At 41.2% G+C, this 17,038-nt stretch overlaps 2 protein-coding genes across 2 annotated transcripts in view; one reads left to right on the top strand and one right to left on the bottom strand.

The window, feature by feature from the left end:
* Positions 1-13,677, top strand: part of LOC308665036 (selenoprotein Pb-like) — a 26,147-nt gene extending 12,470 nt beyond the window's left edge. Inside the window, exons 5-6 of the mRNA XM_081322639.1 lie at positions 11,949-12,048; positions 12,941-13,677. Of these exons, the coding sequence (XP_081178765.1) occupies positions 11,949-12,048; positions 12,941-13,011 (171 nt within the window). The 3' untranslated portion in view covers positions 13,012-13,677. The remainder of the gene's footprint in view (positions 1-11,948; positions 12,049-12,940) is intronic.
* On the bottom strand, positions 5,277-17,038 carry PRDX1 (peroxiredoxin 1). Its single transcript, XM_081322640.1, has 6 exons — positions 16,945-17,038; positions 15,110-15,226; positions 10,568-10,721; positions 9,554-9,676; positions 7,394-7,524; positions 5,277-5,690 (listed from the first exon to the last, which is right to left on the bottom strand). Exons 2-6 carry the CDS (start codon positions 15,213-15,215, stop codon positions 5,605-5,607), a joined length of 600 nt encoding a protein of 199 aa, XP_081178766.1. The 5' UTR covers positions 15,216-15,226; positions 16,945-17,038; the 3' UTR covers positions 5,277-5,604.

Below are 17,038 nucleotides of genomic sequence, written 5' to 3'. Positions count from 1 at the left end.
AGCCGAGGTTGCCTACCCCTGCTCTAGAGCAACTGGAAAAAAACATCAGAGCCTCTGCAACAGATAGATAGTTATCAACCCTATTGTATATACTTTGTAAGTACACCGGTTTGAGGGTGAGATGTACCCTCTCTCAGCATTTCTCAGATACAGTGCCAGCTAGTAAAGGAGTTAAACAAGGATGCATTTTGCCCCCAGTATTTTTTAATTACTATAGTAATGTAGTGGTAAATGCCATTGGCAAGGGAGAGTTTTACACCCTCAAAAGTGACTAGTAAATCTACTGCTTTACACAGTAGCTGAGCTACTGTCACAGAGACCAGTAGGTATGAGAAGAGCCATAGAATCATTGATCCATTTCTGTAGAGAACGCTCTTTACATATTAATTATGTGAAAACAAAGGTCATGCATTTTGCCAGGCCTTCAAAAAGTTTCACTGGACCTTCAAAGGACACATAATTGAACAATTCCCTTGTTGACATATCTGAGGGTTGTTCTGCATTATTCAGGGAAACAACATACTCACATCTCTCGGGTTTCTTTGCATGCTCAGGGGAGCTCAGTAGCAGTCCACTCTCTCTTTTGCTCCAGAAGAACCCCAAATATTCCAGCTGCTTTGAAGCCAAGACCATTTCACAGCTGTTCTATGTAGTGCAGTTAAATCCAGGTCTCAACTATGAAAAATCGGAGAATGTTCAATCTGGCTTCCTAAGAAAACTATTTCAAGTAGGGCTCCTAACACTGCTGCACATTCACAGGCAGAGTTTATAACAAGGGGATGGCTATGCAGGCTTAGATATTGGCTAAAAGCCAAGAATGTTATTAAGAGCGCAATTGGGGCATAACAAATTTAATTTTAAATCAGCATTTCATCTGGCTCAATTTATAAATAAGCAGACTTGGGGAGGGGAAGTCCTTGTACCACTGTACTTGAATTTCTAACTATCAGCAATGTCAGAGGATAAATCACCTATTCTAAAAGGATTTGTCCCTATGGACATGGGAATCCTGAATCACGGGATAGTATCCTACTGTACTGCAATTTTTCCAGAGAATCCCATCCCCCGAGAACCCATAAGACTAATACTTCCTTTAAGCTCATATCCAGGCCAAACGGAAGAATTCTAAATGCAACTTCTACTGCCAGATAAAGATGAAGATTCCAAAATAAACTCTTGCAAAGTTTACATTGTAGCCTGAAGAATTCATGCACTGTTCACAGCAAAGTGCAATAGGCTACATATGACTACGTAATTACAGGACTACATTGCAATTTCTAGTATTGTAATTTTTCTTCTTTTTTCTAATGAAGTCTAGATCAATGAGTCACACTAAAGTGTGATTGACTGACTGACTGGCATAAATCAAACATGAAAATAACCCATGCATTTTAAAATAATGATATACAGGTATTTATTTGGTTTATTTATACACTGCAAACTGCTAGCAAAGCTGGCCCACTGAATTTAACCAGGATTATAATAAATAATGATCTAACATATAAACCAAGGAACTTTGACTGGAAGAAGTGTATGTTGGTATAGTGGTTAAGGCAATGGGCTAGAAATCAAAAGATTATGAGTTCTAGTCGTGTCTTAGGCATAAAGCCATATGGCAAACTACTTCTGAAATCTTGCCAAGAAAACTGCAGGCAGCCACCAGGAATCAACCATGATATAAGTTTTTAATTGCAAAATAGCAGCCTGAAATATAAGTGAATGTTGAAATTATGAAATGAAGTCGGGGTTTTGATTTTCTATCTGTTGTGCAATTGTTTAAAATGCCCTGTCAGGGGAAAAAAGAGGCTGTTAGTCCACATTGCTCTTCTGCTCAGTCAGGAGGAAATAAGAACTTGTGGTAAAAGTTTATGAAGGTAGCTAGAAACTGACACACTAAACCAAAGATAGGAAGCCTTGATGTTTCAGATCATAGTTAAAATGTGCTATAGCTACAGAAGGATGTTGTCTGCTTGGGGCTAGCAAATTGGTAATTCAGTGATTTCCATGAGGAAGGTCTGAGCATTACCAGACAAAGCTGGCAACACGTTCCTGCTGAAAACAAAAAAACAAAATGCTCATGTACATAATGCTAAGCTTAAAGGACCTGACTTGGGTGTATGGCAGATAGATCCAGATAGGAATTCCAAAGTAGTTCTGTTTGTATCTACTGTATTTCATTTAAACATGCTTAAGTGCTATCCCAGTGATCACAAATTGTCTAAACATGACAATGTCTGGATTTAGCTCTATGTGCTGGAAAATTATTCTGCTGTTTACTACCTTGGCTGTGTAGCAGTATTAGAAACAGCCCAGTTGACTTCATTACCAAGGTGAGACTAGAACTCATGGTCTCCCATTTCTAGCCTGATGCCTTAATCACTACAATTAAATGGCTCTCAAATTGTAATATAGTGGTTAACAAATAATAATGGATGTTCTTAACCCATTTGAATATTGCTAGCAAGGAGGAATCTAATACTGTTCTAGGCTAACTGTTCTATTTCTTAAAAATTCTTAACCATGAAAAAATTCTTCCTACTAGCCAGCTTGAGTCTCCTTTTTAATTTTAAGCTCTTAGATCTTAGTCTATTGTAAGGAGTCTGTGTGGTGTAGTAATTAAGGTGCCAGACTAGGAATCAAGGTACAGGTTCTAGAGTCTCTTAGGCTGGGTCAATCACCCTCTCACCAAAAATAACAACAGGCTCTGTGAAAACCCAGCTGAAGAACAGCCCTCTCATTGCATTAGTATGCACTAATAATTCACTATGGAAACTAGACAAGCACAGTACAAGTAAGCACAATCTGCAAGTAGGCAGACCAAATGCTAAGACTTTTGTTCTGCTCTATTTCAACGACTAATTCACCCCCTCTGCATATGATGATCTTTTTAAACATTTGTAGATCACTATCTTATCTTCTCTTAGTCTTTTCTTTTGCAAGTTAAATACACATAGCATTTGTGTTTTAAAAAAAATCATTTAAGCCCTTTATTTCTTTACAAGGTTTATTTATAAACTATTCCAATAGAAGAAAACTCTGAACAGTATTTAATCCCCTAGCTTCATTAATTCAACTTGAAACTCTTCAAAGTGTGGTTTAACTCAACATACTTTCCAGGTCCAAGTTCAACAAGCAACCAAGAAGTCTTTGTGGCCTTAGAATCCTGCCTGCTTCAACAGCATGCAGTCTTGTAGCAGGAAATTAGTATGTGTGATTTTGTCTTAGTCACAGGGGTTATAAACCATGGTTCATGTACTAACACGATGTGCTTACATTTACAACTAAGGAAAGAAATTAACGTGAGAGTAGCAGTCACCTCTCTGCAGAACAAATATGTGATGTTAAGTTTGTCCTAGAGGAATTTCTGTTTTTATTAGCAGACTATCTTACCCCGAAGACCGGTATCTCTAACAATTGAGATAAAATACAGGATTGGCTTCTACCTTGGTGGAAGTTCAAATATTACACTAAATCACTTTGTATTAATCATGATTTTTTTAATCAGGCTTGTGTAGCTGGGTTTCCACATTGCCAAAAGGCAGAGTTTACAGTAGCTGAGTCACAAATAGCTGACCCCTAACCCTAAACCCACCCACCCCTCTGGAGTTGAACAAATGGGATGGTAACAGACTTGCTTACTTAAATGTAATTACTCAACTATGTATTCATGAAAATAGGGAAAACTTTAAAAAGTGAGAAAAAAATGTTGAATTCTCCCTTCATGTATAACCTCCAATAATGGAAATAAAATTTGATTTTATGGTCTGAAATTATATCACACTAAAAATGCAAATACATGCCAGTGCTGCATTTATTTTGGCTGTACAGCAGAGAAATGTTGATTGCCGTAAATCGAAATTGCAATCTGCTGCACTTCACATGGTCAGTTATAAGCTCAAATAAAAAGTAACTGCTTTGACACCCAAAATAAATGCAAGCTTGTTCGTTTTGCTCTAATTTTATATCAAAATCTGTTATAGTATACAAAATTAGCCCTTATCTTTATTTTGAAATACAAGATAGCCTTCATTATATTTTTTGAAACCATTTGCAGGTTCTTAAAAAAATTCTGGTATTACACATGCTTATTCAAAGCTCTTTTGAAGACAGGATAATCCAGTATTGATATTAACACCTGAGCATCTTTTTTTTTATTCCGGGGCTTGAAAAGATATTGAGATTATGGTACTAAGATATTGCGTTTTTTTAAAAAAATTCCAAAATACAATTGATGCCTATTAATTACATGGATAGGAGCCATGTGGCAGTGCTTAGAGGGCAGTATTGCAGGCTAATTTTGCCAACTGCTGGCAGTTCGATTCTCACTGGCTCAAGGTTGACTCAGCCTTCCATTCTTCCGAGATCAGTAAAATAAGGACCCAAATTGTTGGGGGGCATTATGATCTGTAAATGCCTTACAGAGCGTAGTAAGGCACTATGAAGAGGTAAATAAATCTAAGTGCTATTGTGACTAGATTGCTGCTGCATAAAATAAATGGTTGTGGGAAAATGCTAATGACAGAATAGTTAATATAACACTGATAAGAGGTCTTAAGGCCCAATTCATACTTGCAGCACACTGGACACAAATTAGACAGTTGTATACAATGTAATCAAACCTACAATTAATTCAGTGTATTGCATGTATACAGAAAATGGTGCACATAAATTAATATTTGAAATATTAGCTTGAAGGTGACAATAGTTGATAGATGGCTGAATGAGAAACAAAAGGACAGGTCAAGGCAGTAATCCGATATTCACATACTGATTACTAAAGCATTGTTCCCTTCCACTGGCAAGAACATTGCATCTTAAAACAGTGTATCACTCATACAGGCAATCCTCCCCAGTAGCAACAGAGGGACTGGCAACTTTGTTGCTAAGCAGCACAATATTTGTGACATCACATGATCATGCCTACCTGTATCAATTTCAGCTGGGGTTATCAAGTGAGATACTCAAGCGACTTGCAATTTCCTGCAGGCTTTCCCATTGACCTCGCTTGTCAAGACACAAGCTGCGAAGGGCACAAAAGGCGGTCGTGATCGCAGGATGTTACAATCATTGTAAATGGGCATCGACTGTCAAGTCACTCTTGATCATGTGACTTTGGGTCGGTTCAACTGTATCAACTTTAAGGACTGGTTGCAACTGTTTTCAATGCCATTGCAAATTCAAAGTCACAAGGGCTACTATGTTGTTATTAGGACTGTATTCATGTGTTTCTATTTTGAGAATAATTGACACATTTTTTTCTAGTTTTTCACAGAAGTTTAATAACAGTACAAAATACAAGAAAAGCCATTTGTTCCACATGTACTAGAGTGATTCACTACTATGCTAACAACTGTCAGCTACGTGCATGAGTACAAGGAACAGATTCTACACTTTGGCTGAGGTGAATAAGCTAGATAATTAGTCAAAATATGTCAATCTGTAATCCACTTATTCAGATCCACACGATCCAAAATAAAAGACTTAGGAAATGAGGCAGTAAACAAATCTGTTCACTACATGGCTACTCTTTAAATAAGAAATGGGAAGACTGCTCTGTCATACGTTACAGTATACTTTTTTTGTACAAAACACAACATGCAACATTTATTTCTGTTTGGAGAAATACTCTTTACTCTGCTTGACATCTGGCTTGATAGTGTCACTTCCAGGTTGCCAGCCAGCTGGGCACACTAAAGAAAATACATTTGAAGTTCATTATTGGGTCATATAAAAAACAGAGTTGCGTGTTCATAAGTAGATCAATACCCCCAACCTAGCAGAAAACAAGAATTGTACAGGACTAGAATTGTATTGGTTGGAAAAACCCTGTTGCATAGGGTTATTTGGGCCAAAAGAGTTATTATGGCCATAAACTGCCAACTTTCATATTCTCAATTAGAAAACATTTTAGCAATACAAGTCAGTATCATACCATTATTTAGTATGATGAAATCTAGAATTATGTTACTGAATAAGCCACAACCACCTGAGGTCATACATTACACTTTGTCATAAACTGGGAACATGTTCAATGCCACATCCATTTTTGAGATGCCAAGAACCCTTTCTCATCACATCTGCTGAAAATCAGCAACATGGGCTTCTGATATTTCGAGATGGGAAAGATCAAATAAGCCCTAAACACTGTTGCTTAAAAATATTCAGAATAAAAAACTTGAGCCTTCTCCAAGAGACATGAAAAACAGACACTAAGCTGATAATTCTGATAATAAATTTATTTCATTTATTATGTAAATCACATGTGGCACTCTGTGCCACTAAACTCTGTTTGCACCGATTATAGAGAATGTAACTCCAACATATTTTTACAATGGTGAATAAACTTATCCTCAACCTTTAAAGTTTTTGTTTTTCATTGAAAGAAACTCTGTCACTTCACCAACTGCTGTCTGTGCAAGTCAGCCTAAAAACCTGTACCACAAATGAGTAAATCTTTTGTGGACAAGGCTCATTTCTATTCATCCAACCTTATCAGCTTTCTTCTTAATCATAAAAATACAATCCAAGTGGCAGCTGAAATGTATTGAAAAAGTGCTAAAATTTCTCAAGTATTCATATGTATGTAATTTACATAATTCTAAAAATATTTTTTGCTATGTAGACAAAATGTTAATACTACTTTTTTTCTTCTTCTTTTCAATCATGTCCAGTTCTCAAGAACAAAGCCTGGACAAGTCACCAGAGTTTTCCTTGCAAAACTTTTCAGAAATAGTTTCCCATTGCCTCTCTCCTACAGCTTAGACCAGGGGTGTCAAACTCAATTTCATTGAGGGCCGCATCAGCATTGCGGTTGCCCTCAAGGGGCCGGGTGGGTAGGGCCAGGGTGGGCGTGGCCTACTGGGTGGGCGTGGCTAGAGTGCGTATGGCCTACTGGGTGGGCATGGCCAGCTCTACATCGTTCGCATCAAGGGTGCCTATGGGGGCCTGGGCAGGAGTGGGGCAGATCTGAGGGTCTCTGGCAGAAGGAGGGTCTCTGGGCCAGGGCCAAGGCAGTGGGGGCCGTTCCCTCACTGTTTCCAGGATGGCTTCGCGGGCCACATGAAACCACTTCGCGGGCCGCATCCGGCCCCCAGGCCTTGTGTTTGACATGTCTGGCTTAGAGAAAATGGCTATCCCAAGGTCACCCAGCTGGCTTCATGCCTAACGCAGGACTAAAACTCAGTGTCTCTCAATTACTAGCCTGATCCTAATCACTACACCAAACGGGCTCTGAGTGCATGTTCTGGCTAACCAATACCTTCCATTTCCTGCTTTACCAATATAAGCTGGCAAATATAAAAAGTTTTGTATACAATTTCCCTAGTTTTGTAAGCTGCTAGAGCCCACTGGGGTTATGAAGCCAGTACATTTTTACAAAGTATAACTATCTCACCTTCTCCATGTTTGTCTGTAAACTGAAAAGCCTGAACTAGTCGGAGTGTCTCATCAACTGAACGACCAACAGGCAGATCGTTGATTGTGATCTGGCGCAAGATCCCCTTATCATCGATAATAAAGAGGCCCCTAAAATAGAAAAGAGCAATAAAAAAAAGTTAGAGGTTATGGAAACAGCAATTCAATTTCCCCTAAATTAATTTTTAAGAATAGAGGTCAAAGCAAATAGCAAATATAAGGCACTGATTCCTGCGTGTGCTATGTGAAACATTAGCTTTTTGCAGACTTCTTTACCTTGAACAGTATAAGAAACATAATAGATGAGATGATGAAACTTGCCTGGTATTATTTAGCCTAGCTGTCCACCCACACCAGAAGGCGGTGAACAATTAAAAACACAATACAAACACTATTTAAAATAACAAACATTGAGGCCTTGATAAAAGCTTACATTCATCCATCAACCACCCTGTGCCAGCACTATTTACATCCTGGCTCCAGTGCGCCTGGGGGAAAAGCCAGGTCTTCACAGCTTTCCTAAAAGCCAAAAGAATCAGCACCATTTATCCCTCCAGGGATGGGATGGGACAGGGTGAGGCTACTCCATATAAGGCTGGCACAATGACAGAGCAAGCATATTTCTGAGATCCCACTAGATAGCATTCTTTCACTAGGGGGACTCCTCCATGCCCACCCTGCCAGATCTAGCAGCACAAAATAACAGGGATAGGCAGTTCTGCAAGTAACCTGGCCCTAGGCCATGTAGGTTTCTAAGAGTGACAACTGCCACCCGGAACTGCACCTGAAAGTCTACTGAGAGTAGCGCAGGTTACACAACAACACTATTACCTCTCACTACACTTACTCAGTGCTACTGAATTCTGAACTAGACGCTTTCAAATGCTTTTCATGTTCAAGCCCAATTTACAGCATACTGGAATAGTCTCTTGGGAGGTGACTAAGGCATGAGTGACTTTGAGCAGTACTCCCAATCGAAGAAAGGGTACTACTGGCACATAAGATATAGATGTGCAAGGCTTCCCAAAGATGGAAAATCACTAGATACGGTGATTAGATGGACATGGGGAACCCTAAAACTCACAGCCACTCAGTCTTAGCAGGTTTGAACCAATGCTGATACTTCCCATCCAGCCCGCCCCTGCCTGGCCATCGGAAAGCAACCTGAAGCCATCACTTTGTTTCCCCCAAACTGGCAAAGACAACCACTGAATAGAAGACAAAAAGTATCTAAGATTTATCAAGCATTTGACAAGTTTACATACTTTACATGTTACTTGAAGGTTATCAGAATGTCACCTTCCCCCCCCCCCTATTACCACTTTGTCAGTAGCTTTTTTAAATATACTCACTAGGTTGAAAGAGGATGAGGCACTCATCGCTTTATCCTCTGAGAATTTATTTAATTCCCTTTTAAAGTAATCAAAATTGGTGACCAACCTCCTGAGTTTGAAAGTAGTAAATTCCAGTTCCGCATATGGTATAATGAATTTCAAATAGGGGCACTGTTGAACCCACTAATGTCACTGTAACTCAACCAGCCATGAAAAACATTAGAACATGTTTTATTAGATTTTTGCCCTGCCTTTATTTGTCAGGCCAAGGTGGTGTACATATTTAATGCTCTTGCCTCCCATTTTTCGCATAACCCTGAGAGAATGACTAGCCTCAAGTCACCTATCTAGCTTTCATGCCTAAGGAAAGACTACAACTCAAGTCTTCCAGTTTTGATTTTTTTTCCCTACTGAAACAAGCAGAACTCTGAACAGTTTCCACATATTATAAGGAAATAGTTTAAATTCCTTATTTACAGACATTCCGTACATTCCTTACATAACCAATTCTTCCTAAAAAGGGAAGCAAGGATTTTTTTTTAAACAGGATCTATCTGAACTTGATAATGTATGCTCAGATTCACATGTTTTGGTTTTGCAACTAAGTAAATGTAGACTTGAAAAGATACTAGTGACTGTATTTAAACAAGCATTGATAGCTCAAATCACAAACTACTGATCAACAAGATCTTGTTAACACACTAACAATTCAATGGGAGTGAATTCAATTTAGAAAAATTATCTGAAGGGGAAAAAATAGGTTATCTGCTTGATGAATACCAATCAGATGGAGACTGTTACATTACCTGTAAGAAATGCCTTCATCTTCCTTTAGTATACCATAATCCTTAGCAATTAAACGTTTTGTGTCAGAAACCAGAGGAATGCGCATATTGCCTAGTCCACCCTGTTTTTTGGGAGTGTTGATCCTTTAAGAAAAGTTCAGAAAGAATTCAAAAATTGGTATACAATTTTTCAAATACTTTTAAAACGACCAAACACAACTGAAGCACAAATGTACAAAAATAAAGTATTTTAGCAACTTTAACAATTGCAATGAGGCAGAGATCTAAAACTATCCTCCTCAGATTAAGGAATCTTTTCCAGATTACCAAATGTCAGTTTCCATTATAGAAACAGAGTGGAAAAATTTTTGGTGGTGCAATCCAACTGTCCTTGTGCAATATAAATTGCCACAAAAACTCACAGCTCCTTAGCATTAAAAGAGCTACTATGAGATGGAAGGGGAAAAAATGGCTTCATTTAGTCAAGGGGTTCCCAACCGGGGGTGCGAGACACTCCAGGGGGTGCAAAAACTTAGGTTTTCAAAATTATAGTGTATATGCATAATTCGTTGCCGTCATTTTGAACTTTTGTAAGCGGTGTGAGAATATATCAGAAGTGTTCTACGGGTACCGGGTATAGAAAAGGTTGGGAGCCGCTGATTTAGTCTAAGCTTTAACAGGTTCTAAAAATATTTAAACCTCCGCATAAGCAAGTTTGTGACAGTTATCTAGAGATTCACTTCTTTTTCAGCTATCAGTTTCTCAAGTTGTTAAGCAGGAATTAGGTTTCATCTCTACTACATATGAATTGTTTAGTACATAAAGTGACATCAGAAATATAAAGCTTGCTGATGAAATCATTTCCAGGGCAGTTGTTCCATTTCATTTGTACTCATCTTCCAACCTGTACCTGTTCATCAAGGGTAAACCACACTAACCCCAAAGGTTTTGGTTTGAACAGAAACAAACAGGTTTCTATTTTCTAGGAAAAAATTTCTTTGACAGTACGAAAGCCCTAAACCCAAAGATTCTTACCAGGCTAGATGGCAAAAGTGAGAATCAACAGAAGCACCAATCACCTCACAATTTATCTTCTTAAATTCATCAGAACGGTCACTGAATGAAATAATTTCAGTTGGGCAGACAAAGGTGAAATCAAGTGGATAGAAGAAGAATACAACATATTTCCCTAGGAAAAAGTTGAAAAGATAGTCAATAGCATGGAAGAATTTCTTTCATACGCAAATCGGTATAGTTACAGCAAGATATAATTACCACGGATGCGCACAAAATGGAAAGCATTCTGAAACCAAAACAAACCATTGCACTCCACAGGTTCTGCTGTTTGGATTTGTCATGGGGTGACTGAAAGAAAAGTCAGTGGTCACTCAACTCCTTTGTTCTGCCCTTATACTTTCACTACCCTACAACAATTTCTGCCCTATACGAATGTATTAACCAGAACAAAACTGCCTCATTTCATTCAGAATATGAACCAAAACTTTCAAACACATGCACTTTACGTCAGCCACAGATCATCCAAAATCATGCATGGGATGCTTTTGCACATTCCTAGTTCTAAATCCCGTATTCCAGAATTCAAATATTAGAGCAATTTTATGGGATCTCTGCAGATTTGCTCATTGCCAAACAGCACAAAAGATATCTGGTACAAACTGAGAATGATATATAATTATCAAAAGTTCTTCTTAAGCAGCCATATTTGTGGGCGCTTCATGTACCACTCTACAAAACAGTAGGCACCTATCTTTAAAAGCATGCAAGTTTCAACACAAAAATATCAAGCACCAGATATATTAGCACAATGGTAGTGTATTATTCCTTCATTAACCAATTAAGCTACATACCTACCGTGTTTCCCTGAAAATAAAACCCAGCCAGAAAATAAGAACTAGCATGATTTTTCAGGATGTTCGTAATATAAGCTTTACCCCAAAAATAAGCCCCAGCATTGTGGTTGCCGGGGGAGAGACATGGGGCATGGCCAGCTCAACGTCACTTGCATTGGGGGACACCTGTGAGGGCCCAGGTGGGGCTAGGGAGGATCCAGGGGTCTCTGGTGGAGGAGGGGCAGGACCAGGGTGGGCAACAGGGCCTGATTTACCGGAGGAGCTTCACCAACACTTTTGGGTTGTGTGGGGCAGCTCTGGGGCTGGACTTGGGTGGGGCAGGGAGTCCCGACTGCCTCTTGGGGATGGGGGGGCTCCCTGCCCTTCCCATTCGCTGGGGCTGTCACGGGTGGGGCACCGGGCTCGTAGGAGGAAGAGGTTGGATGGCGGGGGCCAAGCATGCAGAGGCCATGGCATGGCACCAGTCTCGTCCCACCACCTGCCTCGCCTCGCCTGTTTGGGAGTGGCTTGTCCCACATTCTCCTTCTTCCTTCTCCTTTGAACAGCCCTTCACTCCAGTTGCTGCTTTTTCAGTCCCTGATCTTGGTTTGTCTGGACCCTGTGCAGAGGGTCTTTGGAAACAAAGCCCAGAAGTGCCTGGGTGGGGTGAGAACAATTCCCTTTGCTTTTGGACTGGCTCTGAAACGGGCTGGAAGGAACAACCCAAGAGCTCCCAATCTGGCTTTGCAGCAAGCAAGGGGATTGGTGGCTAGTTTGTTGGGTGAATTTTAGCCAGTGTGATCAATTTAGTGAAGAGAGATTTAGCAGGCCAAGTGTGCAGGGGCTGCAGCATGGCCCTGCCTTGCCTCGGTGGCACTAGCCGCAGGCAGAGTCAAGGGGGGGGGAGAGAGGCGACTGTGTGGCATGTCTGGCGGGCCTCTATCTCTACCTGCTGCTTGAAGGGCAAAAAAATAAGACATCACCTGAAAATAAGCCCTAATGGGTCTTTTGGAGCAAAATGAATATAGGACCCAGGCTTACTGTATTTTCCGGCGTATAAGACGACTGGGCGTATAAGACGACCCCCCAACTTTTGAGATATTTTCAAGATTTGTCTTATACGCCGGAAAATCGCAGGGCAGGCTGGCGGGAGCCGGCAGGGCAGTCCTGCGCACGCGCGCACTCCCCGGCTGCTCCTTAGCAGCGGGGGAGTGCGTGCGTGTGCAGGACTGCCCTGCCGGCTCCCGCCAGACGCTCTTCCCTCTTGAGGCAGCATCGCTCCCTGGCTCCTAAGGAGTCCTCGGGGATGCTGCCTCAAGAGGGAAGAGCGTCGGACGGGAGCCGGCAGGGAAGTCCTGCGAGGGTTTGCGAGACAACCAGCAGCTGCCGACCTGAATTATTTCCTGATGAAGACAGAACAAACCCCCGAAGCGGCAACAATGGGAGCTTCTCTTGAAACGACCATAATACAACAGCCAATACCAAGTATGCGCGGGGGGAGGAGAGGAGAGATAAAGAACGGAAGCCGAGCGTTTGTCTAAAGCTTAAAGCTTCTTAGGAAAAGAGGGGAGAGCCTCTCGCCGAGGACACGATGGCAGCGCCCTCTCACCTTCCAGCGTACAGGCATGACTCTTCGCCTGCCTGGAACTAGACGTGGACAGCGAAAACGTGCAAGTCTTCTAAGGGGAGAGAAAAGAAGGCGGTTGCGGTGGAAGCAGAGAAGGACGCAACAACTGTAAACAGAGGCGTTTCCTTGACAAAAAGCCCTGCCGCCTACTTGGCTCCGACCTTCGGGCGCCTGCGCGAGAAGTCACCAATCAGAGCCTGCACGCGCGTTTGCCTTCGACGCCCTTCTGACTCTTCCCTTTCCAACTGCCGGCGGGCTTACTTGAGCAGGAGCGCTTTCTTTGCTAGCAGGGGAAGAGTAGTCGCGCGTCCGAGGGGAGAGGGAGGGAGGGGTTAATGTTGCTCTCTTCCCTCTTGGAGAGATCTCTATAATCGTTGTTGAATTCCTCCTTTGGGTGCTTGTAACTGCTGTAGGATAAGGTGGGTTTATGTTTATACGCAGATTCGTGTCCAAATAAACCATTGGTGAATGGGATGACCTTTCGATACTTACTCCTCCCCCCCAGATTGTTGAAATAAAATGAGGCAGAGACGAGCATCACTCCGGGTGCCTTAATGTGTAATTAATACCGCTTCCCTTCCACGTTGCTTAGCCTTAATTCATGAAGCAAAGGAGGATTTGGAGAATTGGAAAGGAGGACGAATGGGGGCAATGCAGGACAGTTGAGGCAGCATCCCCGAGGACTCCTTAGGAGCCAGGGAGCGATGCTGCCTCAAGAGGGAAGAGCGTCGGGCGGGAGCCAGCAGGGCAGTCCTGCACACGCGCGCACTCCCCAGCTGCTAAGGAGCAGCCGGGGAGTGCGCGCGTGCGCAGGACTGCCCTGCCGGCTCCCGCCAGACGCCAGATGCTGATTTTCCGGCGTATAAGACGACTGGGCATATAAGACGACCCCCCAACTTTTGAGGTGATTTTCATGGGTTAAAAAGTCATCTTATACGCCGGAAAATACGGTATATTTGGGGAAATACGGTATCAGTATTTCCAGCATAATTCAGCTGTTGGCTATCACCTGTAGTAACTACTTAAGGCCATGATAAGTTAAAGTAGGTGCTATCAATATAGTGCCCCCCTCCCCCCAAACACTCAATCAAAAGCCATATTTCTACAGTAATGTGCTGAGGGCCACAATGTTGCCAAATAACTTACTCTGGATTTATTCAATGAGCCTCAAGTGTCAGATTCCTGGAAACATCAGGTTCTTGGTTCTCCATTGCCAAATAACATTTAGCTGAGTCATAAGCAACATAGCCTTTTAACACTGAGCAGCCACAATTAACATGAAGTAAAAGGAGAACTGGCTTGTTTTGCTTTTGGGATACAGAGAGAGAGAGAGAGAGAGAGAGAGAGAGAGAGAGAGAGAGAGAGAGAGAGAGAGAGAGAGAGAGAGAGAGAGAGACTGGACAGCTATTTGTCTGAAATGGTATAGGGTTTCCTGCCTGAGCAGGGGGTTAGACTAGATGACCTCCAAGGTCCCTTCCAAATTTTTATTATTATTATTTTTATTATTATTATTAAAGACATATATACATATAGGTGAAGCTTGTGGGTTGGTTTCTGAATGTCTCATTTACCAGGCTAGGTAACAAAGTGTGCGTGCGTGCGTGCGTGCGTGTGTGTGCGTGCATGTGTGTGCGTGTAAAACAAAAGAACCAATTGATTGCTATAATTATCTTCCTTCATGTTACTTATATGCAAACTGTGTACTACTGTTATATTCAGCTGGCTAATTTAGACCATCCTATTTTATAACATATCCTGTTCAGAAGATATAATTATCTTCTGAACAGGATCTCAGGATTGCATATACACACCTGCCCCCAAAAGCTGTTCTTTTAGACCACAATTTTATAAGCAGCGAACTACTTATTTATAGTAACATCCTAAATATATGGTCTCATTTCTTATAATTTTAATGTTGTTCCATTCGTGTGCATAATGCATTTTGGTATAAATCACTTGTGAGATGCTCAAACTGTTTTTGTAATCTTAAACAGAATATTTCAGAAGAAAAGACCCTGGGTTTTGGACCAGAATCCTTTTTATCTGCATAATGTTCTACAACACCACCTCCTCCAATCCAACAAGCTTTATTGGACTTACCTCTATAGTCAGAAAGTTTAATATCTTTGAATTGCCCATCTGGCATTACTGCTGTGGCCTTGAAGTCTGGGGCTGGTTTTCCAATGAAAGCATTTCCTGACGACATTCTGACTGAAGCTTAAGAGAGAGAAATGATTAGTAAATATTTTGTTATCACCTGAAAGAGGACTGATAGTGCAGCTGGCCAAACTATTCAGAACTTCATAAATTTTAGAAACTGAAATTTAATGGCCTAAAAAGACAAATGATCTTAAGCCTTTAAACAATCATTCGTTTTAGAATTCACCTATAACAATTACCCAAACTACAGATCAACATACTTTTGTTCATACAGATTTTCTCAATACAGGACTGCATTTTTTTTCTACATCAACCATCAGCTAGGATTAGACTATGCTAGGAAACCAGCAAGTATTCTAGCTGCCTCAATTCCTAAAATTGAATTTTAAATCCTACTGGGCCTAAAGTTCTTTATACAGTACACCCTTCTGCTAAGTTTATGCAGCCACAGATTTTCCAATCCCCAATCAAGCACAAACTTCTAGCATATTATTTACCAGATTTTAAGAACCAGCAAAAGCTAAACATTGTAGACAAATATTATTTGTAGATTCTCCTAACAATACCAATTAAATGTATATATTCAAGTCATAATCTGTACCAAATATAAAAAACACAACTAAATGCAAATTAGCTTTACCCAAAATGAACCCCCATAATTCTAGGTGCTGGCCCTATCAGCCAGGAAAGAAAATGTATGTAATATATGTAAGTACTCCCAATATTCCAAACCCTGGGAAATTAAGTGTACAATCTGACATAATCCAATGCATAACCAGCATTTTTACAAAGTTCACTGTGCAAGCTAGCCATTGCATTCTGAAACAATTCTGAATATTAAAGCCAGCAAGTTTTTTAAAAAATCTTAAAGGCAATCTTTAAACAATCCAAGTTCAGAGGGGCTTACTCTGGGGGAATAGATTTCGTTTCCATTATGTAATTATCCTAAATTGAAACCCTTGAAGAGGAAGTTAGTTAATGAGTTGCTTTCACTATCCCGTTGCAAATTTCTCTCTCAAACTCCAAAGAGCTCAATGACATTTTCTCCGATCAGTTTGTAAAGAATGCAGCCTTTTATCACGTTTTACCATTAACTGCAAGCTCGAACGAATGTGTGTACATCGCGCTAACCTCCGAATTGCTTAAACGTTACATACCCAGCAAGTGAAACAAGCCAGATTAGAACTAAAACAAACCACGCTGGGTCTTAACTGGAAGCACATCTCGATCGAAATGTCTAGTAATCCCCAAGAAACTCCAGCCAGAGAGCACCGAGCGTCTCTGCAAAGGAGACTCGTCTTAACGGTCTCCTCGTTTAAACAGCTCATTGTAACCTCCAGCCGATTCAACCGCAACATCGTTACAAGCAATGCAAAAACCTTTAGTGGCTTGGCAGTGCAACTTAATTTAATAACCCGAGACGCAGCGCAATCAGTGCCCCCCCCACACACACACCGTGCAGTAAACTGTTTTCGCTTGTTTTCAACCAGATTTTTCTTCTTCTTCCGCCTCCGCCCATGTTAAGCCACGAGGCAGCTGCTGCGAGAAAGCCAGCAAAACCTTCCAACTACTCAACAATGGAAGTTAAACCCATTGCTTCCATTACAAAAAGTCTCACCCTGCTCCTCCAATATGCAATTAAACGTCACCGAAAACTACGTTTTCCCTTCCCCTCCCCACACCCCCGCTTTGCTTGGGAGAAGCCGTTCCACAAATCCAGCCCCGGCTAACAAACGAACCTCCCGCCACCCCGGCTCTCACCCAGCTGCGGTTACCTAAAGCGAATCAAGACGGGACTCCGTAATAATTAACTGGACCAGTACGAGCTAGGGAGGAAGAAGCGCGATTTACATGATCTTATACCGTCCG

This window comes from Vipera berus (assembly GCF_964194415.1).
Source record: "Vipera berus genome assembly, chromosome: 3".
Lineage (NCBI taxonomy): Eukaryota > Metazoa > Chordata > Lepidosauria > Squamata > Viperidae > Vipera > Vipera berus.
Note: the sequence above shows the minus strand (reverse complement) of the source record. Positions and strands in the feature narration are given on the sequence as shown.